The sequence below is a fragment of the Mycteria americana genome, chromosome 3, assembly GCF_035582795.1.
Source record: "Mycteria americana isolate JAX WOST 10 ecotype Jacksonville Zoo and Gardens chromosome 3, USCA_MyAme_1.0, whole genome shotgun sequence".
Lineage (NCBI taxonomy): Eukaryota > Metazoa > Chordata > Aves > Ciconiiformes > Ciconiidae > Mycteria > Mycteria americana.
Genome location: NC_134367.1, coordinates 69012607 through 69033291, shown reverse-complemented (window position 1 = coordinate 69033291; position 20685 = coordinate 69012607). Strand labels below are relative to the sequence as shown.

Sequence of the window (20685 nt, the reverse complement as noted above, 5' to 3'; positions counted from 1 at the left end):
AGTGGATACAACTGCTTCATATCTTCCCATTTGAACTTTAAACAGAGGAGTGTCCTGCAGGATCACTGCAAAATTACCTAACTGCCGACTTTACCAAACCTGTGAAATTATTCTGTCTGATGGTTCAAAGTTGTGGCTTATATTTTGGTTCCTTCTTCACTTTTTGTAATTTTCATTCCTATATGTTCCAGAGAGGACCAGGGGAACAAGAATGTGGATTTAGAAACCCTGACGCTGATCTCTTTTATGCAGCTATAATCCTAGAGTAAATTTACATTATCTTATGATTTTATATGACTGTGTAGCTAGTGTAAGAACAGATTAAACCTCAAGTGCAATGAAGAAGAAGGATAAGAGTGAACTGAGCCCCATATGTTCCAGAATCAGCTGTATAGGCAACAAGATTAGGTGCAGAAAAACTCTGATCACATTTTTATCAGTGTAATATTTTTAAACCCTAATTCAAAGTGGTGTACCAAAGGCTAAATTTTTGTGGGAGAGGTTTCCAGGAGTCTTTGAGAAGACAACCCACTTGCTCTAAACCTGCTGCTGTCAGCAGCAGCCTTCACAGCATTTCACAGGCTGCTTCTCTACTGGAAATGTTCCAGCATCTGAATGGATAGATTTAAGATTATGTGATCCTGCAGAAACCTGGTAGTTGTGTAAAATCTATTTTGCTAAGGCCTGAAAAGGAGGGTGCCATTTTCGGTTAAATTCAGATCAAAAGGCTTTGAGAGAAGAGGCTGCCTTTTATGTTACCCAGCTGAGCTGACCATGCTTACTTTGTCTTCATTTATTTCACATAGAGTGTTCAGGTTTGTTGCTTCTGAATTAACGTTGCCTTTCATTTATAGCACCTGAAATTAATTCTATTTAGTTGTTATTGGATGACAACAAAGCTTCAAGAAGAGTTGATTTTCTTACAGAAAGAGAAACAAGAGCAACAGTTTAGAACTAGCTGGGGAAACATTCTTTGGGATATCAGTAAGGACCTTGATGTTTTCTGTATAGGCCATAAGATCATCTCTGACTGCTGCAGAAATGGGTCATGATCAGGACTGGAAAATGGAGACACTTATCTAAGCAAAGACTCATTCTGCTAAAATGAAATCTCATCGTTGTATTGAAATCTAAAAAAAAAAATTACTGTAGAAACAGGGTATAAGGAACATCTGCAAATCAAATAAGAGTTTGCTGTATGAAAAATCATATAAGGCCACAGCAGGGTAGTTTCTGACCACATTGTAGTCTTTATTGCTTTTATCACCATCAATTCTTACTAGTTAATATTATTCCCACTGTAAATATGGGGAACAGAAGAATAAAGCAGTTACGTTACTTTCCAGCAGCCATCCATGAATGCTGCGGCAGTACAGAGATGTGCACACACAATTCACAAGAGCTGGGTGGGTACTGCAGCCGTTGTACCTTCCAGCTTCTCTCTGAAAAAAGCAGAGGGAAAAATGCGTGTGTCCACTTCAGCAGTCTAAAGTGAGAGAAAGCAGGCAACGTACATCAGAGTGTTACTTACACATGCCATTCACTAGATACTATTTTGCAGTGGGGTTCTTTCTCCTGAGAAAAATCCCGCTTGTTGCTGGGCTTTCTACCCTGGAATACCATTTTTATTTCATTACCAGTGGGACTCCCAGTGCCAGCAGACAAGGGATTAGTGCAAGCAGCAGGCGGGCCCCATGGCTCAGGATTTCTGAGCTCAAGGCAGGCAGCAAGAATCAGCTTGAACAGTGTTTTCATGGACTGAACTGCATACAAGTGATGAAAAGTATATAAATTATGTTCTCTCCTGTAAGAGAGACAGGTGAGTGACTTATAAGAAGCAAGCACAGAGCTTGAGCAGGAATATCTATTCCCGTGTGCTTTTCTAAGGGGAGTTGACATCCCAGCTGGGGGTACAGATTTGAGTAGATGCAGCTGACTTTCAAGCCCACTCTGAAAAAAAGTGGCAAAAGAGCTCCTTGTTGGCAACTTTTTGAGATGTGTTTTCAGTCAATATTTCTCCTGATAAAACATCTCATTTTTTTGTCCTTTAGTCAATTATTTCTAATATATAATTGTTGTAGAGCTGAATCCTATCTATGTGTAGAAGTTCAAGGGTCTTTCCAGGATTTTTTTTCCTACATGTTTGTATTTAAATCCTGGAATTCATTCAGGTATTTACAGTTTGTGCTGAGATTTTTCAAAACCTGATGGGATTTTTATATACAAAGTGAGATGAGAAATTATCATTAGACGTTATATTTGTAGCTGCACTTCCTTGTTCCTAGCAGAAAAAAACAAGCGTGCAAACACAGAAAATAAAATTCTTCTGTGCTAGAATCTGCTTGTTCATTTTTTAACAGGTGCCATATGGGTATCAAAAACTTTTTTCCTTCCTTTTTTTTCTAAAACAATGCAAATAAGTGGATGCTTTATGAGGAGCAATACTTTTGTGGCGGACATTGGAGTTCAGTTGTTTTTTCTCAGCAGTTTGGAAGGAAAATTGTGGCCAGCTCATAACTGACTTGCTGCAGTAATTGATTCATATCCCTTGTCCTTCAAGGGAAAGAGTGGGAAGCGTAGTTATTGAAAAATGTTATTGGAGCAGTACATTTAAAGGTCAGGTCACATCTGGCATTTAGGTGATCTTTTATTTCTCCAAACCTGTAATGACAGGGTAATTTTCCCTGAACCTCATCTTAAATCTTAGCCCTGCACCATAAATGAAGTGTTGCTGGATATTAGGCTTGAGGAGTACTGGGGGACTGACCATTCCATAGAAAAGGAAGGCAAGGAGTGTCTGGTGAATCAGTAAGCAAAGGCAAACCAGTATGGTACAAGCGCTCTTTGATGAGATTGAAAATATTAAGATTAAAACATGTGAGGTGTGTGGGGAGACTAAATGTACAAATGTAGAAGTGTCATGATTTACAAACAGTACGACACTGATAGGTATTGTGTGTGTGCGCGTGTATTTAAACATGCACCCACTCACATATTGTTTACATAAAAATACATAAACAGAATATAAGAGAATCAGACATTCAGAAGTTTAAAAGATGGCGGAACTATGGTTGCCTGCTGGGAAACTGTGGTGAAATCATGCAGTGAGGCAATGTCTTTCGACTTCTGACTTTCTACTCTTCCCCAGCTCCACAATGCTGTGTTGCCAGAGGTCCCACCCAGCATTTCAAAGCTTCTGAAAAACCTGTTCCTTGGGAATATGTGTAAGATTGCAAAGGTTCTTGCACTGGTGCTAAATGCATCTCTGCTCTTCTCTGCATGCAGCAGTAACCTGAGGAGAGAAACGGTTTCATTTGACTCTATTTGGATGAACAGAGGCCTATCTGGGTGTGACATATTGGATTATAATAGCTGCAATACTAGACTTCTTGGTAGGGCTATCTGGGTGTGCTCTATTGGATTATGATAGCTGGGATATTAGACTTCTCTTCTGGCATTAAACTCTATCCAATAAATAAACACTTGTGTGCTAAGTCACATACTTGTTTGTTCCTTCACCGTATTTATAGGTAAGCTTTGGTTGATGCAAGGTGAACAGAAGGATGCGGTTTGGATCCCACAGTAACGCTCAGGTAGATAGTTCTGCCCATGCTGGGTTTCAGCCCTTGGGGAAATCAGGGTCACTTCTACTGGTGCCTTTCTCAGGCTGTCGTAGAGTAGATGTGGCAGGTACCTAACTTGTGTCGGTGCCTTTCCAATTGCATTTATTTTGCAAGCAGCTTGAACTGTCTCATTACTGCCAGAGTGTGTGAGGGCTGAGCCGCACTCTCAAATCATGAAAATACCAAACAGTAAGGGATACTTCATGTGATCTCTCATCAAATTTAAGGCTCTGTCCCACAGATTATGGTTATGACAAGCCATGTAATAATTATTGATGGTACACAAAGGATTTCTCAATTCTTTTGAAGTTGTCCACTACAAAATGCCTTTAGCAATTACTGTGAAAATCACAAGGTTCACATGTTGCTGCTTTCTATTTGCGTATCAGTCAGCCTGAAGGTTTGTGCCTCCATGGAAGTGTGTGTGCGTGTGTGTGTGGTGTTGCCTAGATGTAATAAAAATGAAGCTTCTTCATTCCTCCCACTTTAAAACCAATATTTTCCTTGAAATTTAAATCTAGGATGAGATGACATAGGAGGGAAGATCTTTTCTCTGAAAAAGTTGTTTCATCCAACCCTTTATCTTGATGATAGATATTGATATAGACCTGTGCAGCTGCATTTTGCTTCATATCATTCACATAAAAACATCTTGTCCCAGTTTCTCACCTTTAAGCATCTTGAATTTGTAACTGAAGGGAAAGCTTTTTTCCCCAAACTAGATTAGTACTTCTGGGCTGATCTAACCCAGCTATCTGGGTACTGTATTACTGGAGAGGAGTGGATAAAAGTTACTACTGATGGGGCCTTGACCCTTATCTTCTGTATAGTTAATTCTTGTTTGGTGCATCTTGTGAAGAGCAAAGATATTCCAAAGAGACCCTGACCTTTCAGTAAATACAGTTCATAATTTAGATGAAAAACATGTTTGCTTAAACTTTTGAGTGTCATGGATTGTGAAAAGAAGGGGGCCCTTCACAGGAAGGAGTAAATCTTTTGTAGTTCACTGATTACAGCCTGCTGCACAGTATTCTGCATGGAGTGAGAGTTTCTTCTTTACTCTGTTTTGTTTATTTGTATAGAGATAGCAGCTACAGGATCCAAATTCCATACAGTATGTGTATATATGCAAATACAGATGCTTTGTAACACAGAAAGCAAGAGATGACAGGCAGATGCAGCTAACACTCATGAAGGACAAAAGTCATAGTGATAGGGCTATAAGAGGTCACAACAGGCTGGTGCTTTACATGAAAAAGATGGGGTTTAGGAAGAGAGTTTAGAGAGCTCCTTGCAAGCACAACTCAGTATTCTCACATGAACTCTTAATGTTCATGCAGTAGGGAATAACGTCCAAAACAGCGTTTGAGTTGTTTATTGTTATTCTGCTCCGCATTCTGACACTTAGTACCAGTCGCCCCTGACTCTTTCTGTTTTTAATGTAATGAGTTTAGACATTTCTGAGTGTAGACAAGCAGAAGACAAAAGGCCATTCTCTGGTTTGTTCCTGGTGCTCTTTCAGAGTTCACTTCCTCTGGGAATAGTTCAAAAGAGACACTGTGCAGAAGAAGACTCATTGCAAGACAAGAAAGCCGACTGTGTTTTGTCCACTAGTTTACTAAGTGTCTCTGGGAATATAATTTAACTTTTCAGTTGCAAATGTGAGCCATTACTAGTGGATGAGGATTGATTAGATGACTGAAAAAAATCATCTGGATAGGGCATCAGAAGATCCTGCATTTTAACACTGTGTGACTTTAAAGTCACTTATCCTATCTAGGTCATGAATTTGATAGACAATTCCTTGTGTGAAGAGCTTTAAGCCTTGTGAGTAAAAAGCACTGTATAAACATCAATCATTGTTATTGATAATTTCAGATGTTCACATTCTTCTCCCTTTTTGTGGGCAATAGCGTGCACTTTTACGTTTCTGGAAGCCTTAGGGTAACATGATCGGTGCTGAATTCATGTGATCACTTGCTGTGCAACTATCTTGGAGAAAGTACAGGCTCTTGTAAACTCGTATCCTTTTCCTCTCCATGCAGCGTCCCATCATCTCCATCTGTTGGGGTCACAGGGATTCGCGCCTGCTGATGGCTTCCGGACCTGCGTTATACGTTGTCAGAGTTGAGCACAGGGTCTCCAGTCTGCAGCTGCTGTGCCAGCAGACCATCGCTAGCTGTCTGCGGGATGACAAGGATATCAGCAAACTGACCCTGCCCCCTCGGCTCTGCTCGTACCTCACCACTGCCTTTATACCAACAATCAAGGTAAAATGAAAGAAACGTGTGTGTGAGGAAGACGAAAGGGTTGCTTGATTTCCCCCCCATGGAGCTCCTAAGCGACAATGGATAAATTCTAAGATATTATAATTATCATACTTATAATTTTAAAAGCTTGAGTAAGGGTCATTCCTGTCCTCTTCAACAGCCCACTGATCCATTTGGTGCCTATTAAAATCTGAAAAGAAGGCTCACACATGCTGATCTGTATTATTCTGTAAGGAGGACCCGGGGAACTACAGGCCTGTCAGCCTGACCTCGGTGCCGGGGAAGCTGATGGAGCAGATCATCCTGAGTGCTATCACACGGCATGTAGAGAATAACCAGGGGATCAGGCCCAGCCAGCATGGGTTCAGGAAAGGCAGGTCCTGCTTGACCAACCTGATCTCCTTCTATGATAAGGTGACCCGCCTAGTGGATGAGGGGAAGTCTGTGGATGTTGTCTATCTAGACTTCAGTAAAGCCTTTGACACGGTTTCCCACGGCATTCTCCTGGAGAAACTGGCTGCTCATGGCTTGGACGGGTGTACTCTTCGCTGGGTAAAGAACTGGCTGGACGGCCGGGCCCAGAGAGTGGTGGTGAATGGAGTTTACTCCGGTTGGCGGCCGGTCACAAGCGGTGTTCCCCAGGGCTCGGTGTTGGGGCCAGTCCTGTTTAACATCTTTATCAATGATCTGGACGAAGGGATCGAGTGCACTCTCAGTAAGTTTGCAGACGACACCAAGTTGTGTGGGAGTGTTGATCTGCTGGAGGGTAGGCAGGCTCTGCAGAGGGACCTGGACAGGCTGGATCGATGGGCTGGGGTGAATTGTATGAGGTTTAACAAGGCCAAGTGCAAGGTCCTGCACTTGGGCCACAGCAACCCCATGCAACGCTACAGGCTTGGGGAAGAGTGGCTGGAAAGCTGCCTGGCAGAGAAGGACCTGGGGGTGTTGGTTGACAGCCGCCTGAATATGAGCCAGCAGTGTGCCCAGGCGGCCAAGAAGGCCAATGGCATCCTGGCCTGTATCAAAAATAGCGTGGCCAGCAGGACTAGGGAAGTGATTGTGCCCCTGTACTCGGCACTGGTGAGGCCGCACCTCGAATCCTGTGTTCAGTTTTGGGCCCCCCACTACAAGAGGGATATTGAGGTACTGGAGCACGTACAGAGAAGGGCAACGAAGCTGGTGAAGGGTCTGGAGCAGAAGTCTGATGAGGAGTGGCTGAGGGAGCTGGGACTGTTTAGCCTGGAGAAAAGGAGGCTGAGGGGAGACCTCATCGCTCTCTACAACTACCTGAAAGGAGGTTGTAGAGAGGTGGGGGTCGGTCTCTTCTCCCAGGTAACAAGTGATAGGACAAGAGGAAATGGCCTCAAGTTGCGCCAGGGGAGGTTTAGACTGGATATTAGGAAATTTTTCTTCACCGAGAGGGTTATCAAGCATTGGAACAGACTGCCCAGGGAAGTGGTTGAGTCGCCATCCCTGGAGGTATTTAAAGGACGTTTGGATGAGGTACTTAGAGACATGGTGTAGTGATGGTTTTTGGCAGTGTTAGGTTTATGGTTGGACTCGATGATCTTAAAGGTCTTTTCCAACCTATATGATTCTGTGATTCTGTGATTCTGTGATTCCATGGGGGATTGGCCTTTCCAAGGACATCCCAAGGCTAAAATATGCCGGTGACTCACAAAGACGTCTGAAGAAGCTCATGCTGATGATAATACTGTATCATGGTTATAGGAGGGATTCACCGTGGTAAAACTGTTGCCTCCCTACTTGCTACATGAGTCCTTATATTGCCAGGAAAGTTATACTTAAGACCTGTGGCTGCCCAAGTATTTCTACTAACAGTGTGTTGTGCTAATCTTACTGCTCCAACAGTGCTATGGAAAAATGAACTAGATATTATGCCTTTTCCTGTACCACTAGCAGAGCTGTCTGCTCAACCCCTTTCTTTCATGGTTTTGCCCTCAGTCACATCTCAGGATTCCCAAACTCTTTATCACAGCCTATAAACCAAAGCATTAGCTGGTAAATGCCCTACATTCAAACATATATTTTTGTGTTACGAATTTTTTGTGTTATGTGTTACAGCATTCTCTTGAGCCAGTTTCAGGTCCTTGTTAAAACAATGCAGAGCTAGAATAACTAATTTGAAATCAGTGGAGTTGGCCCAGCTTAAATGAGAACAAATTATGCCTATAAAATAATGGTTCAGCAAAGTTCCATTTGGGTACTGCTAATCAGGGCAATTTGTGCGACTGTGAGACTTTCATTTGCCAGAGAAGAATAAATGCCTTGTTGTAACCATAACTCCTCGATCTCCAAAGATGCAGAGCATTTAACAGACCAGTGGTTCTCAGTTCTTTCTAGCATGCCTACTTCTCCCCAGGATGCTTTCCATGTTGTCCCAGAGCCACCCCTGCAGCTCTCTAGAGCATCAGTGACGCTTGCTTGGCTGTTAGGGAAGGGAGGGAAGGGGAGGGGAGGAGATGAAGGCAGCAGTTGGCTGTAGCAAAGCCGGGAGCCATGACAGGGATCAGAGGGGCAGAGGCAGTACAGGGGCACGTCGTTGCCGACAACCCTTCTGTCACCTCCTAGAGGGGATGCCGGGGTGGGGAGCAGTCGCGGGGCTGCATAGCTGAGAGGCTGAAGCAGGGTTCCCAGAAGCTACGTGCCCCTGCTGTTTCATGGGTGTTTCTGGAGCCTCCTCAGCACTGCTTTATACTTCATGGCGCTCTCCCAGCCACGTACTCTCACCTACATTGTCAGCCATGCCTCCAGTGCCTGGCAAGGCACCCTCTTCCCTGCATACATTCCTCTTCCCCCTCCCGCTTGAGGACTACATTATAGATCAGTCCTCAGCCTATATCCATCTCGCCAGGTTAAGGAGGCTCCTTTTTTCCTCTACTTTTTTTTCTTGTACTTTCATTTTGAAAGAAACTGTGTTGACTTATACACATCAGCAGTATTTGTGTCATACAGGCTATATTGTCCTAGACAAAAGCAGTCCAACCGCTTTAGGACTAAGCTTTTCGTGGATTAATACAGTGTGCTGGCAAGCAGGGCAAAGTAACCCACCCCGAGCTTTGTGCTTGTTATTTCTCCACACTGCACACAAATAGGCCCTCAGCAAAGATGGGTCACGTGCTTGGAAGTGACATAAGAAGTACAAGCTTCTTCCAGAGCTGACAGCATTGTAGCATAGTGGCATGGCATGTACCAATACTAATCAGGAATGGGAACCTGAGTGGCCAAGTTCACTTGGAGGGCCAGCAAGAGACAAGATACTCTGAGATTTAGACTTGACCACATTACCCAAGTTTAAAAGAGAAATTTGTGATAGAGCCGGGACTTGAAGACAGGTTTGTTGTCTAATTCAGTGCTCTAACCACAGGTCCAACCTTCCTTTTTGATGTAACTAGTTTTAGTTTCTGTGTACAGCGGCTTTTGACCTAACTAAATAATACACAGCCACTCCATCTTGCATGTGGGTCCTGCATAACTCATGCAGTAACCCGTGCTAATCTTGACCTGCCAAGTTAGAGCTGGGTTCACACTCACTTAGTTGTATTGAGATTAAGTCACCACAGAAAAAAAAAAACCAGTAACCTGTAGGAAACTTTCTCTTTCCTTCCTTCATTTAATTAAGCCTCCTATCCCAGACCCAAACAATATGAGAGATTTTGTCAGCTACCCAACAGCTGGTAATGAACGGCTTCACTGCACGATGAAGCGGACAGAAGACGACCCAGAGGTCGGTGGTCCATGTTATACTCTGTACCTGGAATACCTTGGGGGACTGGTGCCTATCCTGAAAGGACGTCGTATCAGCAAGTTGCGGCCAGAGTTTGTCATCATGGATCCTAAAACAGATGGAAAAGCAGGTAGAAATGAATTGCTCTGTATAAAAAATGATTTAGAAATACTTTAGGTATTAAATCCTCAAGAGTTAAAGAAAATCTATATATGCAACATGGAAGGTGGCATCTGATATTTTTTTTCTGATGGGAAAAAAATCTTTAGCGTGACCTAGGCTCAAGCTTCTGAAATTATACCATGGTGACTTCTGTTTTACAAAAGGGAACTTCTTGTATTTTGAATAGTGGGGAATGGATTGCTAACTAGCAGAAAATATTCTTTAGTCTCAATTTTGAAGTTGATTGAATGCTATTTACCCCTCTGAATCATGTTCACTTGAGTTTGAACCATTGGAAATTTGGAGTTTATACTAGGCAGGGTGAAGAATGGTTAATTTTCTCTGCATAGTTTTATCTCAACTGTTGCCTGTGGATCGGATTTATGCTTCTGATGACTGATAGTTGTAACTGATATCAGTTTTCTGAAGCAGCACTTACATTTTCTGGGGCCTGTCTTGATAGATGAAATCTATGGAAACAGCTTGATTTCCACTGTGATTGACAGCTGCAACTGCTCGGACTCCAGCGATATTGAACTGAGTGATGACTGGGCAGCAAAGAAATCTCCCAAAATCAGTCGAGCTAGCAAGTCACCCAAACTTCCCAGGTAGTAATTTCTTGGATATTTCTTCTACTTTTTCCCCAGGTCCTCTCCTCTCCTCTCCTCTCCTCTCCTCTCCTCTCCTCTCCTCTCCTCTCCTCTCCTCTCCTCTCCTCTCCTCTCCTCTCCTCTCCTCTCCTCTCCTCTCCTCTCCTCTCCTCTCCTCTCCTCTCCTCTCCTCTCCTCTCCTCTCCTCTCCTCTCCTCTCCTCTCCTCTCCTCTCCTCTCCTCTCCTCTCCTCTCCTCTCCTCTCCTCTCCTCTCCTCTCCTCTCCTCTCCTCTCCTCTCCTCTCCTCTCCTCTCCTCTCCTCTCCTCTCCTCTCCTCTCCTCTCCTCTCCTCTCCTCTCCTCTCCTCTCCTCTCCTCTCCTCTCCTCTCCTCTCCTCTCCTCTCCTCTCCTCTCCTCTCCTCTCCTCTCCTCTCCTCTCCTCTCCTCTCCTCTCCTCTCCTCTCCTCTCCATCTTGACACCTCATAAAATTAAAAGCAAACTCCTTTGGGCAGATAGGAGTCTTCTGGAAGAGTGGGGTCCTCTACAGTGTGCAGTTCTGGGGTGATCTCAGAGATTGGTGTTGAGGTGGGCTTTGGGGAAGGTTCTGGGGCGAAAGGTAATGGGAAACAATAGGGCACCACTTCTCCCCAGGCAGTCTTGAAGAAAGATTTTATGAACTCTGCCACCACTGCCTCTGCCACATGTAAACTCTTGCCATCACAGGATATATTTTTTCCATCAGACAATCTGTGGTTTTACCTCCTCTGTACTTAGGGTCCCTGGTCTAGTTAAAGCCTTTATTTCCTCAGGGGTATTTTCAAATTCACAAGTCCATGCATAGGTGGCATAGATCCTGGCGTGGGTGGCACTGCTGCTGTGGTGACCTTGCAAGGGAGCCTCAACAAACAGATCTTCCTAAACACTGGGTTGACGAGCTTCTATAACGATATGCAAAATAAGCTTATTATTCGTCTGGTTCTTTCCTGCCAGCTCTTCATTATATTGGTTATGTACATAGACAGAACCCTCCACCTGCACAGAGCCTCACTGATATCTGTGATGCTTCTCATAGGCACTGACATCTATCTGCCAGCTTCATGTTATGGGATTGAGGCCCTGATGTCTTCTAGCTGCAGCTGACACTTTTCCAAAGACCTTATATTATGAGCTTGTCCTAGTATGAGGCAAAGCAAATGCATCCCTTATATGTGAACATAATGTGTGAAATATTGAAGTTTTAGTTCAGTCGTACTTGACAAAAGAACCATCAGTTCCTGAGCCTAAAACTGAAATGGCACAGGAAAAACAACTGTCCTGCGTCTTTTCTAAGACCATACTTTTGAAATGTAACTTTTGTTCATTATTTTTCCTACCAGTGAGCTTTTTCAGGTGCTTGATCTCTTATTCATGACCCCCTTTGTATAGTGGGAAGTAGGAATAACTTTTGGCTTAGAGTAAGAGCACTGACAAAGTTTGTGGATTGCATTTTTTGGTTTGCTGTACTGATGTGGAGATCTGCCAGGTGAGGTGTCGTGTTTCCATTTCTTGAGGCTTTGCTCAAAGTCCGCATAGCTGAAATAGCTCAGCCCTACACCTTTTTATGGATTAGGGGAGGATATATTGTATCTGGCAGAACTGCTGTAAGCTTTGTTAAATGAATCAGAAAGCATCTGGTCAGAGTTACTGCAAGTGTGTCAGGCCTTATATATCTTTAAATTTGACCTGTAACTCTCCATCCTGTAGACTCTACAGTATTCGTTAGTCACTTAGAGGACACCATACCAGTTGTCTTCGTTACATCTTTACATTCAAAGACATGAATTTTGTGCATTTTTGTATTCCCGTTGATGATTCTAATTATTGCTTTATATGCAGAATCAATATAGAAGCCCGCAAATCTCCAAAGATGTCACGAGCTGCGCAGGAGATATCAAGATCACCAAGGCTACCAATAAGGAAACCTTCTATTGGTTCGCCAAGCTTAACCCGAAGAGAGTTTCCTTTAGAAGATATTACTCAGGTATTGTGCACATTGTTACCAGACCTGAGTCCAAATGCATCTCCTTCCACAAGCAGCAAGTTGTGATATAGATCCAGTGATCGCCAATAAAAATTTTTCATTTAATTACAATAACTGGATGGAACAACTAGAGAATTGCATCTTCCGGTTCAATGTTAACGTTTGAAAGTGTCAATGGAATATCAGGCATTGTTTGATAAATCCTGGCACCATTAACTTCTGTCAACATGAACCCATGTGAGAGGTTTTATTCTAGGTGATGTTGTTGGCTGTTTGAAAGTGTATGTGAAAATGCCTCTTACTCAGTTTCTCAGAGCTGTCCTGATGCCACCATAGTTCTCTGCTTTGCTAGGAATTGCAAAGATAAGTAAATGCTTGCTTCAGAGAGCGACATGTTCTCTGTTTCATAATTAATAGAATCATAGAATAGTTTGGGTTGGAAGGGACCTTTAAAGGTCATCTAGTCCAACCCCCCTGCAGTGAGCAGGGACATCTTCACCTAGATCAGGAACACGGAACAGCCTTAATTGGAAGGAAGGCAAGGAATTAGCACTTTGTGCTCTTTGTGGTGTTTGTGACCTGTGGGTAAATGAAACTTAGCAGGCTGTAGAACTGTCTGGGTTACATATTTTATTAATACCAGTCTGCGTTCTTTTAATTTTGTTTTGTTTCATTTCAGTTGTTTTTTTCTGCTCTGTCTTCTCACTTTTTCCTTTATATTGAAACATTCTGGATCACTTACATAGCAGCAGTAGATAGGACCAAAAGTCCTTTGAATAGGGCAGGAGACCAGAGGCTTAGATCCTGCTCCTGATATTGACAGCGTAATTCTTGGCCTTTGAGAAAATCTCCCGGTCTTTCAGACCCATAATTTGATCACCATGGAAGCAGTGGTTTAGGAAGCTGCTTTGGAAGCTCCAGGAAAAATATGTTTGTCATTACGAGTAATTAATTTCTGTCTTATTTATTGTTCTACAAAGAGATTCGTAAGCATAGAATCAAAGAGCAGGGTGTATTACTTTCTGAAATACAGAATAGCCATGCTCTTGTTGTGCAGGAGAAGCAAGCATCTGAAAACAGACCTATTCTTACTAAGCAGCCATCATGTTGTTCAGTTCTTCAACAGCTTTAATCAGCCTATGTGGCCATTTTATACATCGTTTCTGATGGTGTTCAGATATCAGAATGAGACTTCTTAATGACTGGGTATAATAGTTGCTACATAGTCACATTAGGCTGTTTCAATAAAATAAAAACAAGAGAAGCTGAAATTATATTATCACTTGCAATAGCTTGATTGCTCTGCAGGTTTTTATTAGAGCTTGATACAGATTTTATTAGGTGAAAATGATCTTGTTTTTGCTTTGCAGCACAACTACCTTGCTCAGGTCACATCTAATATCTGGGGAACGAAATTTAAAATTGTGGGTTTGGCTGCTTTCCTACCAACTAACCTTGGTGCAGGTAAAAGTAAACTATTGATTTTTTGCATGTCAAACTCTTTCTAACAAACAACAGACTTATGCCATGTGATTCTTTTTAAGTGATCAAAAGGCTTCTTTAACAAAGCACTTATTATCTGTGGACAGTAGGAATTAGGTTTTACAAAATTCACTGTAACTAGAAGAGATTAAAATCTATAAATACAATAATGAGATGATCAATAAAAATGTTAAAAGTCTCAGCTGTAATAAAAAGATTAATTAACAGTCAAGCCCAAACCTTTATTTTTACAGTTTATCTGAACAAAGCCCAAACGAATAAAGAAATTTTTTGCAAGAAGACTATAAAAATCACAAGGTTTAAGTTACTGTAATAGCAATATTTTTAAAACTCAGATGTTTATAGTCATTTAGCTACTAATTATACCAAAATAATGTTAAAAAAGCTCTTACAGCATCATGCTCCAGATTCTTCAAGTCAGTGCATAGCCTTATCATAAGGTTCTCTTGCTGAAGCATCAGTAAATTGGTAGCCTTCATTAAAAGTAGCAGTTGTCTAATCTCTTGACCTTCTTCTGTGTACGCCATTTCTTCCTAGATAGTCCTGTTGAAAGGAAGAAGGCTAAGTAAAGAACAGGGTACCACCTAGCAGAACTGAGCTCTGAATTGTGAAATAGTAATGCAAGTATAGGAGTTTTACAAGTTCTTTGGAAAACTTTTTTTTTCCTGTGTTGCACTATATAGTTAGGTCAGGACTACATAATGATGCCCTGGATGCAGAATTAGTTAAACAGGTATGTTTTGTGGCTATATTGACTACTGTCAGACAAGAGATGGAGTCCCAACTACTGGGGAGAGGACCTTCTCTGGCCCAGCCTCCAGGCAAAGGTTGTCCTTTCAGGATGTTGTCACTCTGGGGACAACCAGTGCTACTTGTATAGACAGTGGCACCGTCTACTTAATGAAGTGTATGGAAACCCTCAGGTTTGTTCCCACCACGTTTTTTCCAGGTAATTTACAAATTTCTGATGTGCATTTGCAACGATTGTCAAAAGATGGTGTAAGAACCTACTGGTTCAGACCAGAGGTTGTTCTAATTCTCTCATTATCAGTGACAGATATGTAGGGAAGGATATAAGTGTAGAGTAAGTGTGTGGTGATAATTCCTTCAAATGTTCTCCCAGTCTCCAATGGTTTGGGTCCCAGGGACTTCCTGAGCCAGGAGGGGTTTCTTTGTGTGTAGTAACCGTCAACAGATTTCCTTCCTGAGAGCTTTCCAGTTTTCCCCTAAACTCATATAAGTTGGTAGCATCATGTGGTGAAGAGTTCCAAAAGTGGAATGAATCATAGAATAGTTTGGGTTGGAAGGGACCTTTAAAGGTCATCTAGTCCAACCCCCCTGCAGTGAGCAGGGACATCTTCAACTAGATCAGGTTGCTCAGAGCCCTGTCCAACCTGGCCTTGAATGTTTCCAGGGATGGGGCATCTACCACCTCTCTGGGCAACGTGTTCCAGTGTTTCACCACCCTCATTGTAAAAAATTTCTTCCTTATATCTAGTCTGAATCTACCCTTTTTTAGTTTAAAACCATACCCCTTGTCCTGTCGCAATAGGCCCTGCTAAAAAGTTTGTCCCCATCTTTCTTATAAGCCCCCTTTAAGTACTGAAAGGCTGCCATAAGGTCTCCCCAGAGCCTTCTCTTCTCCACGCTGAATAACCCCAGATCTCTCAGCCTTTCTCCATAGGAGAGGTGTTCCATCCCTCTGATCACTTTTGTGGCCCTCCTCTGGACCTGCTCCAACAGCTCCGTGTCTTTCCTGTGCTGAGGGCTCCAGAGCTGGACGCAGTACTCCAGGTGGGGTCTCACCAGAACAGAGCAGAGGGGCAGAATCACCTCCCTCAACCTTCTGGCCACGCTTCTTTTGACGCAGCCCAGGGTACGGTTGGCCTTCTGGGCTGTGAGCACACATTGTTGGCTCACGTCCAGCTTTTCATCCATCAGTACCCCCAAGTCCTTCTCTGCAGGGCTGCTCTCAATCCCTTCATCCCCCAGTCTGTATTGATACCGGGGATTGCCCCGACCCAGGTGCAGGACCTTGCACTTGGCCTTGTTGAACCTCATGAGGAAATGGGAATGGAAAAATTATTTTCCTTCCATAAAAATAGATGTGAATACAAAATGAAATAATTCATTATTTCTACAGATTATTTAACTACAGAGATGCAGCTTCTATTTAAAGAGAAATAGCTGAAAGTAACAATCTCTTTTATCCTGTTCATGCCAAGTGTTACATAGTTATTTGGCTAAGAATGGCCCATCTATGAATTTGTTCATTAATACATTAAATAAAAATAGTCATAACCCTTCTGTCTGCTTTGAATTGATTCTTTCTCAGCTTTAGATGCTCTTTGTGTAACAGATTTTTTTATTATTTCTTGTTATACTCTTTCTCCAGTAATATATAAAACCAGTTTGCTGCATCTTCAGCCCAGGCAGATGACAATATATCTCCCAGAAGTACGGAAGATTTCAATGGACTACATTAACCTGCCTGTCTTTAATCCAAACGTTTTCAGCGAAGACGAAGATGATTTACCAGGTAAGGAGGAGCTGGAGGTCCGCCATGTTATAGGTTAAGCTAGATGGAGGACAGATCACTTGTGTCACTAGCCCCCTCTGGTAAACACACAAATCAAAATCCCTTAGTCTGATGAGGTCCTGTAGAACTGAATTAGAATAAGGCTAATATGTATTATGGACATTGTTTTCTAAAATATGTGGAAAATATAATCCATATAAGTTTCAAGTTCATTGGAAAATTAATCATCTTCTATTTAGTTCGCTAAGAATTCTCCATATAAGGAAGCCTTGCATTCTGCATCTTTGTAGGACAGAATTGTAATGTGTTGGAAGCCCAAAAGGGTCATTCTTGTGACCTGATGGCAGCAAGGCACAACCTGCTGATAGGAGCTTGGGCTGGAGGGCAGGTTCCTGTAAAACTCAGCCACCCTTTGAGAAGTGATAAATGCCCATTTGGATTTTTATCAATACCAAGTCTTGCAGAGAGGCTAAAATAGTAAAGTAGTCTATAAACAAGGGGGATCAGGAAGAATTTCTCATTTCACTGAGATGTAAGGTAGCAGAAGATTCAAGCAGTGCAGGGAAGGCTTGGATGCAGGTGATGTGAATGTGGCAGGTAAAAGGATTGGAAGTACTCAGGACCTTCTCCAATCAAAAAAAAAATCATCATGCCAATAAAATTTACAAATAATAGACAAGAAGATAAATTAATACATTTTCAGAATCTTCACATCAGTGAGGGATTCCTGTTGCCAGGTCACAGGTTTTTGGAAGTACAGGAGTGGCCATCATGCCAGTACCCTTTAAGGAGGAAGGAGTGTGAGCACTGCAAAGCAATTAAAAGCTTGTGCTAGAGTCTATTGAAATAAATGGAAATACTCCCATTATTTCAGACCAAGGTTTTGACTGCTGAAAGCACCAAAGCTTGTGTCTGACCCAAGCATCCAGGTAGTCCTCTGGACTTATAAGGAAATATTCGTGTGCTTAAAATGGAGGCCACTCTTTCATGGTTTGGGGCTTGGCTTGCCTCGTTGATGTCTACATGATATTCACCTGTAGGATCTGCAGAAAATAATAGAGACATTGATGATCATATATGTATTATGCATAGGAAGCACTCAACATTTTCTATTATGAAACACGGTCCAAGCTGACAGAAAGTAGTACAAAAATTAAATAGAAAAAAAAAGCTAATATAAAGTCTTTGCATCCCTTCCTGAAAATTGGATTAGATCTGCAATATCAATTCCTTTTATATTATTAAAAGAGCTGAAATGGTACTCAGAATTGCAGGTTGGTGAACACCACATAAATGTAGGGAAAATTGTTAAGAGCGTTTTGTTACAGCTCTTTGAGAAGGCTAGTAAAAGAATCATACTACCCTGTCCTCCATAACAGCCTTCCTCTTCTTGTCCACTTTTTTCTTTTTAGTTTCTTCTGAAAATTCATTTCTGACTTAAATCTTCAAAAACATTTTTGGGGATATCCTTTCTTAAAGCCTGCATATAAAGGAAAAAAGTGCCATATAGTAATGGGAAAAAATATTGCAGTGTAAGTAATAATTATGTGATAGATTAAAGAAAACATAGTAGAAAGCTGCTCTTGGGCAGTGGAATGTTAATAGTGAGGTACTCTTGGGACAGGTGTTTTTTAATGTAGTCAGTAAAGATGTGGCAAGGCAAATGGACAGTGAATCGATTTAACTTGCAGATTATGCAAACAAATCAATTAAAAGCCATTGGAGAAATGAAAAAAAACATTGGATTTAAACACTTTGGGATATTAAGCAACACCGCGACAAATGAGATTTTGTTTGATAAGGCTCTTAATACCCATGACAGCAACATTCTGGGTTGCTCAAGCCAAGCTAACAGTTAAACCTCAAGCTCTGGCAGATAAATTGCTAACCTGCAGGCATCAGGATGAAAGCATGGCCTGCCAGCCGTGCACAGAACCACGCTGCCTTAGGGTCAAGTTTAGCTGTCATTCTTCTTCTAAAGGAATGAACAGAACTACCATAAAAATTTGCCAGCATAGCCACAGACCTGTCTGTACACCTGTCACATTCATGACTGATGCTGGTAAAAGCTTAATGCTATTGAAAATATAATTATAGGGCATAGGTAGATGACTAGAATTTTAATTACAAATTAATTAGGAACTGGGCAGCGGCTAGAGGAGTCCTGACTAATGGATCTCTTGCCTGATCTGGTCTTGGAAATCAAAGGTCTCCACAGAACTTGGCACACTTAAATGATCCTAGGTATGACTCTAGGATCCTGGATATTACTCTAGTCTCTTTTCCTCCCATAAACCTGCTGATGCAACTTGCTTATCATTTTCCATGGTTTCTATACAGGAAAACTAATAAAAAATCTGCAAGATTCTTGGGGGCTTTAATAGAGTATTTACCTTTTCCCCTCATTATTATATTTTGTTCCTTCTTATCTTGACTTCTGCACCTGTACTTGGTTCCAGTGTCCTCACTTCCCTGCTGCGCTCCAGCTTTTCAGTGGTAGTTTCTGTTGGAATCACTCTCACCACTTTTTGCAAAAGGAATTGCAAGCAATTGAGCAAGCTCCATGCTTCTGCTTAAAATCATCAGAATTGCTTCTTGCCTCACTGTCCCTTGTTCACCACCACCACGTGGGGAAAACTTTCCTATATACATTTGCTTCCTTTCACATTTCTGATTGCAGCTTGTCCAAACAGTGATGCTGAAGTTGCCCTGACTACAGTACCCACTTCTTGAATCTTTTTGGCTTCCCATCTGTTTCCTCACATCTTCCCCTTACATTTCCCATCTGGCTTCTCATCTATTTCCTCACATCTTTTCCTTACAAATCTTCTTTCAAGAATTTTGTAAGTTTTGTCTGTATTTCATTCCATCATATTCCTCTCTCTCTTTGTTTCATCTTCCTTCTTTTTGCGTTACTGGTTGCTTAGTATACCCACTACACGCAAGTGATAATACTTCCCTTTTCCCAAATGTTGTCTGTATTCTCCAGTTTTTTTCTAAGCTCATTGAGTCTGGGGACATTATACTACATACTATACAGTGCCTTCAGTGCAGGTCTTCAACTTTCTTTTTCTTTTCCTCCACTTTTTTTTTTCTTGTTGATGACAACAAACGTCCAAGTCAAAACTCATAACTGCTGTCAGATCAGAGCAGGCTTGAGGAACATCATTTCATCTTCCTTCTGAAGTTTGGTTCAGCATGGCACAGTGTCACCTGACCGGCTCTAGAGGGTGTCAGCCTGGGCCAGTGGGGACTTTTTTGTGCCTCACCATCAGGTAGCAGCAGCCCTAGAGGAAGCCAGGAGGCCGCGTTAGTGGTCCTAGGACTAGGGCAAAGAAGAGATGGCAGCAGCCACAGGTCTGTGAGTGGATTTTCCTTTCTGTTGTTTGTTGATGTATTTATTATCAAAATCTTCTCTGAAAACTAGTGAGTCCTGATGCAGCAAAACTTTTATTGATTTGAGTATGAGTAGTTAAAACTGGCTGATAAGTGAATGGTAATTCAGACCCATCAGGTAAATTTCTTGCTCTGTGAAAGTCTGTGGCAATCATAGTGTAGGCTGAAAGCAAGCTCTGAACTTTACCTCTGAAGCATCACTCCCAAGAAGTTACTTTCAAGGTGACCACCAGCTGTTACAATGGGAATCAGTGGAGATGCTGGCTTACTTGTTCAAACTAAGGTCTGATACATTGATTTTGGGATCTGATAGCAGTCCATCCAAATGCAGCAGAGTGCTTAAGCAAGTACATAAAGATAGCAGGTAGTTTAAAAAGTTAAAGGTAAAGTGGAATGACAAAGTACAAAAGACGTGCAGTGTTTCTTTCTTCTAACTAGCTTTAAAAAACAATTTTCCCCCAGTTTCTGAATTTTATGTCAATGCTGCCATGGAATTTTCCCGTTAAAAATTTTTTAGCGACCTGCATGTCTTCCACAAGCGCTGAAGAAAACCCAAAAATATGTGAAACACTGCTTCAGGAAAATTCCCTATTTTAGTGCCTGTTACCCAACTGCTTGCCTAACTGCTGCAGTCAGCAAAGGCTCACGGCCCCTTGCACCTCTGGGCCTGGGGCTAGGACGGCCCCACAGCTCGGGCCTTGCCACCACTGTCGCGTGCGAGGGGCCCCTGGGGCAGAGGAGGCCAGGGCGCACGTTCCCCCACGGGGCAGCAGGTGCCGGAAGGAGGACCCAGGGAACTACAGGCCTGTCAGTCTGACCTCGGTGCTGGGGA

At 42.3% G+C, this 20685-nt stretch overlaps 1 protein-coding gene across 12 annotated transcripts in view; it reads left to right on the top strand.

Moving 5' to 3' along the window:
* The window catches only part of TULP4 (TUB like protein 4), a 167496-nt gene that overhangs the window by 133459 nt on the left and 13352 nt on the right, over positions 1-20685 (top strand). For all 12 annotated transcript variants that reach the window (XR_012775279.1, XR_012775278.1, XM_075498902.1 and 9 more), the window contains 6 exons: positions 5669-5893; positions 9537-9771; positions 10267-10411; positions 12271-12415; positions 13786-13879; positions 16314-16457. Coding sequence is in view for 10 of the 12 variants with exons in the window: in XM_075498902.1 (XP_075355017.1) it covers positions 5669-5893; positions 9537-9771; positions 10267-10411; positions 12271-12415; positions 13786-13879; positions 16314-16457 (988 nt within the window). In the remaining 2 variants the exon portion in view is untranslated. The remainder of the gene's footprint in view (positions 1-5668; positions 5894-9536; positions 9772-10266; positions 10412-12270; positions 12416-13785; positions 13880-16313; positions 16458-20685) is intronic.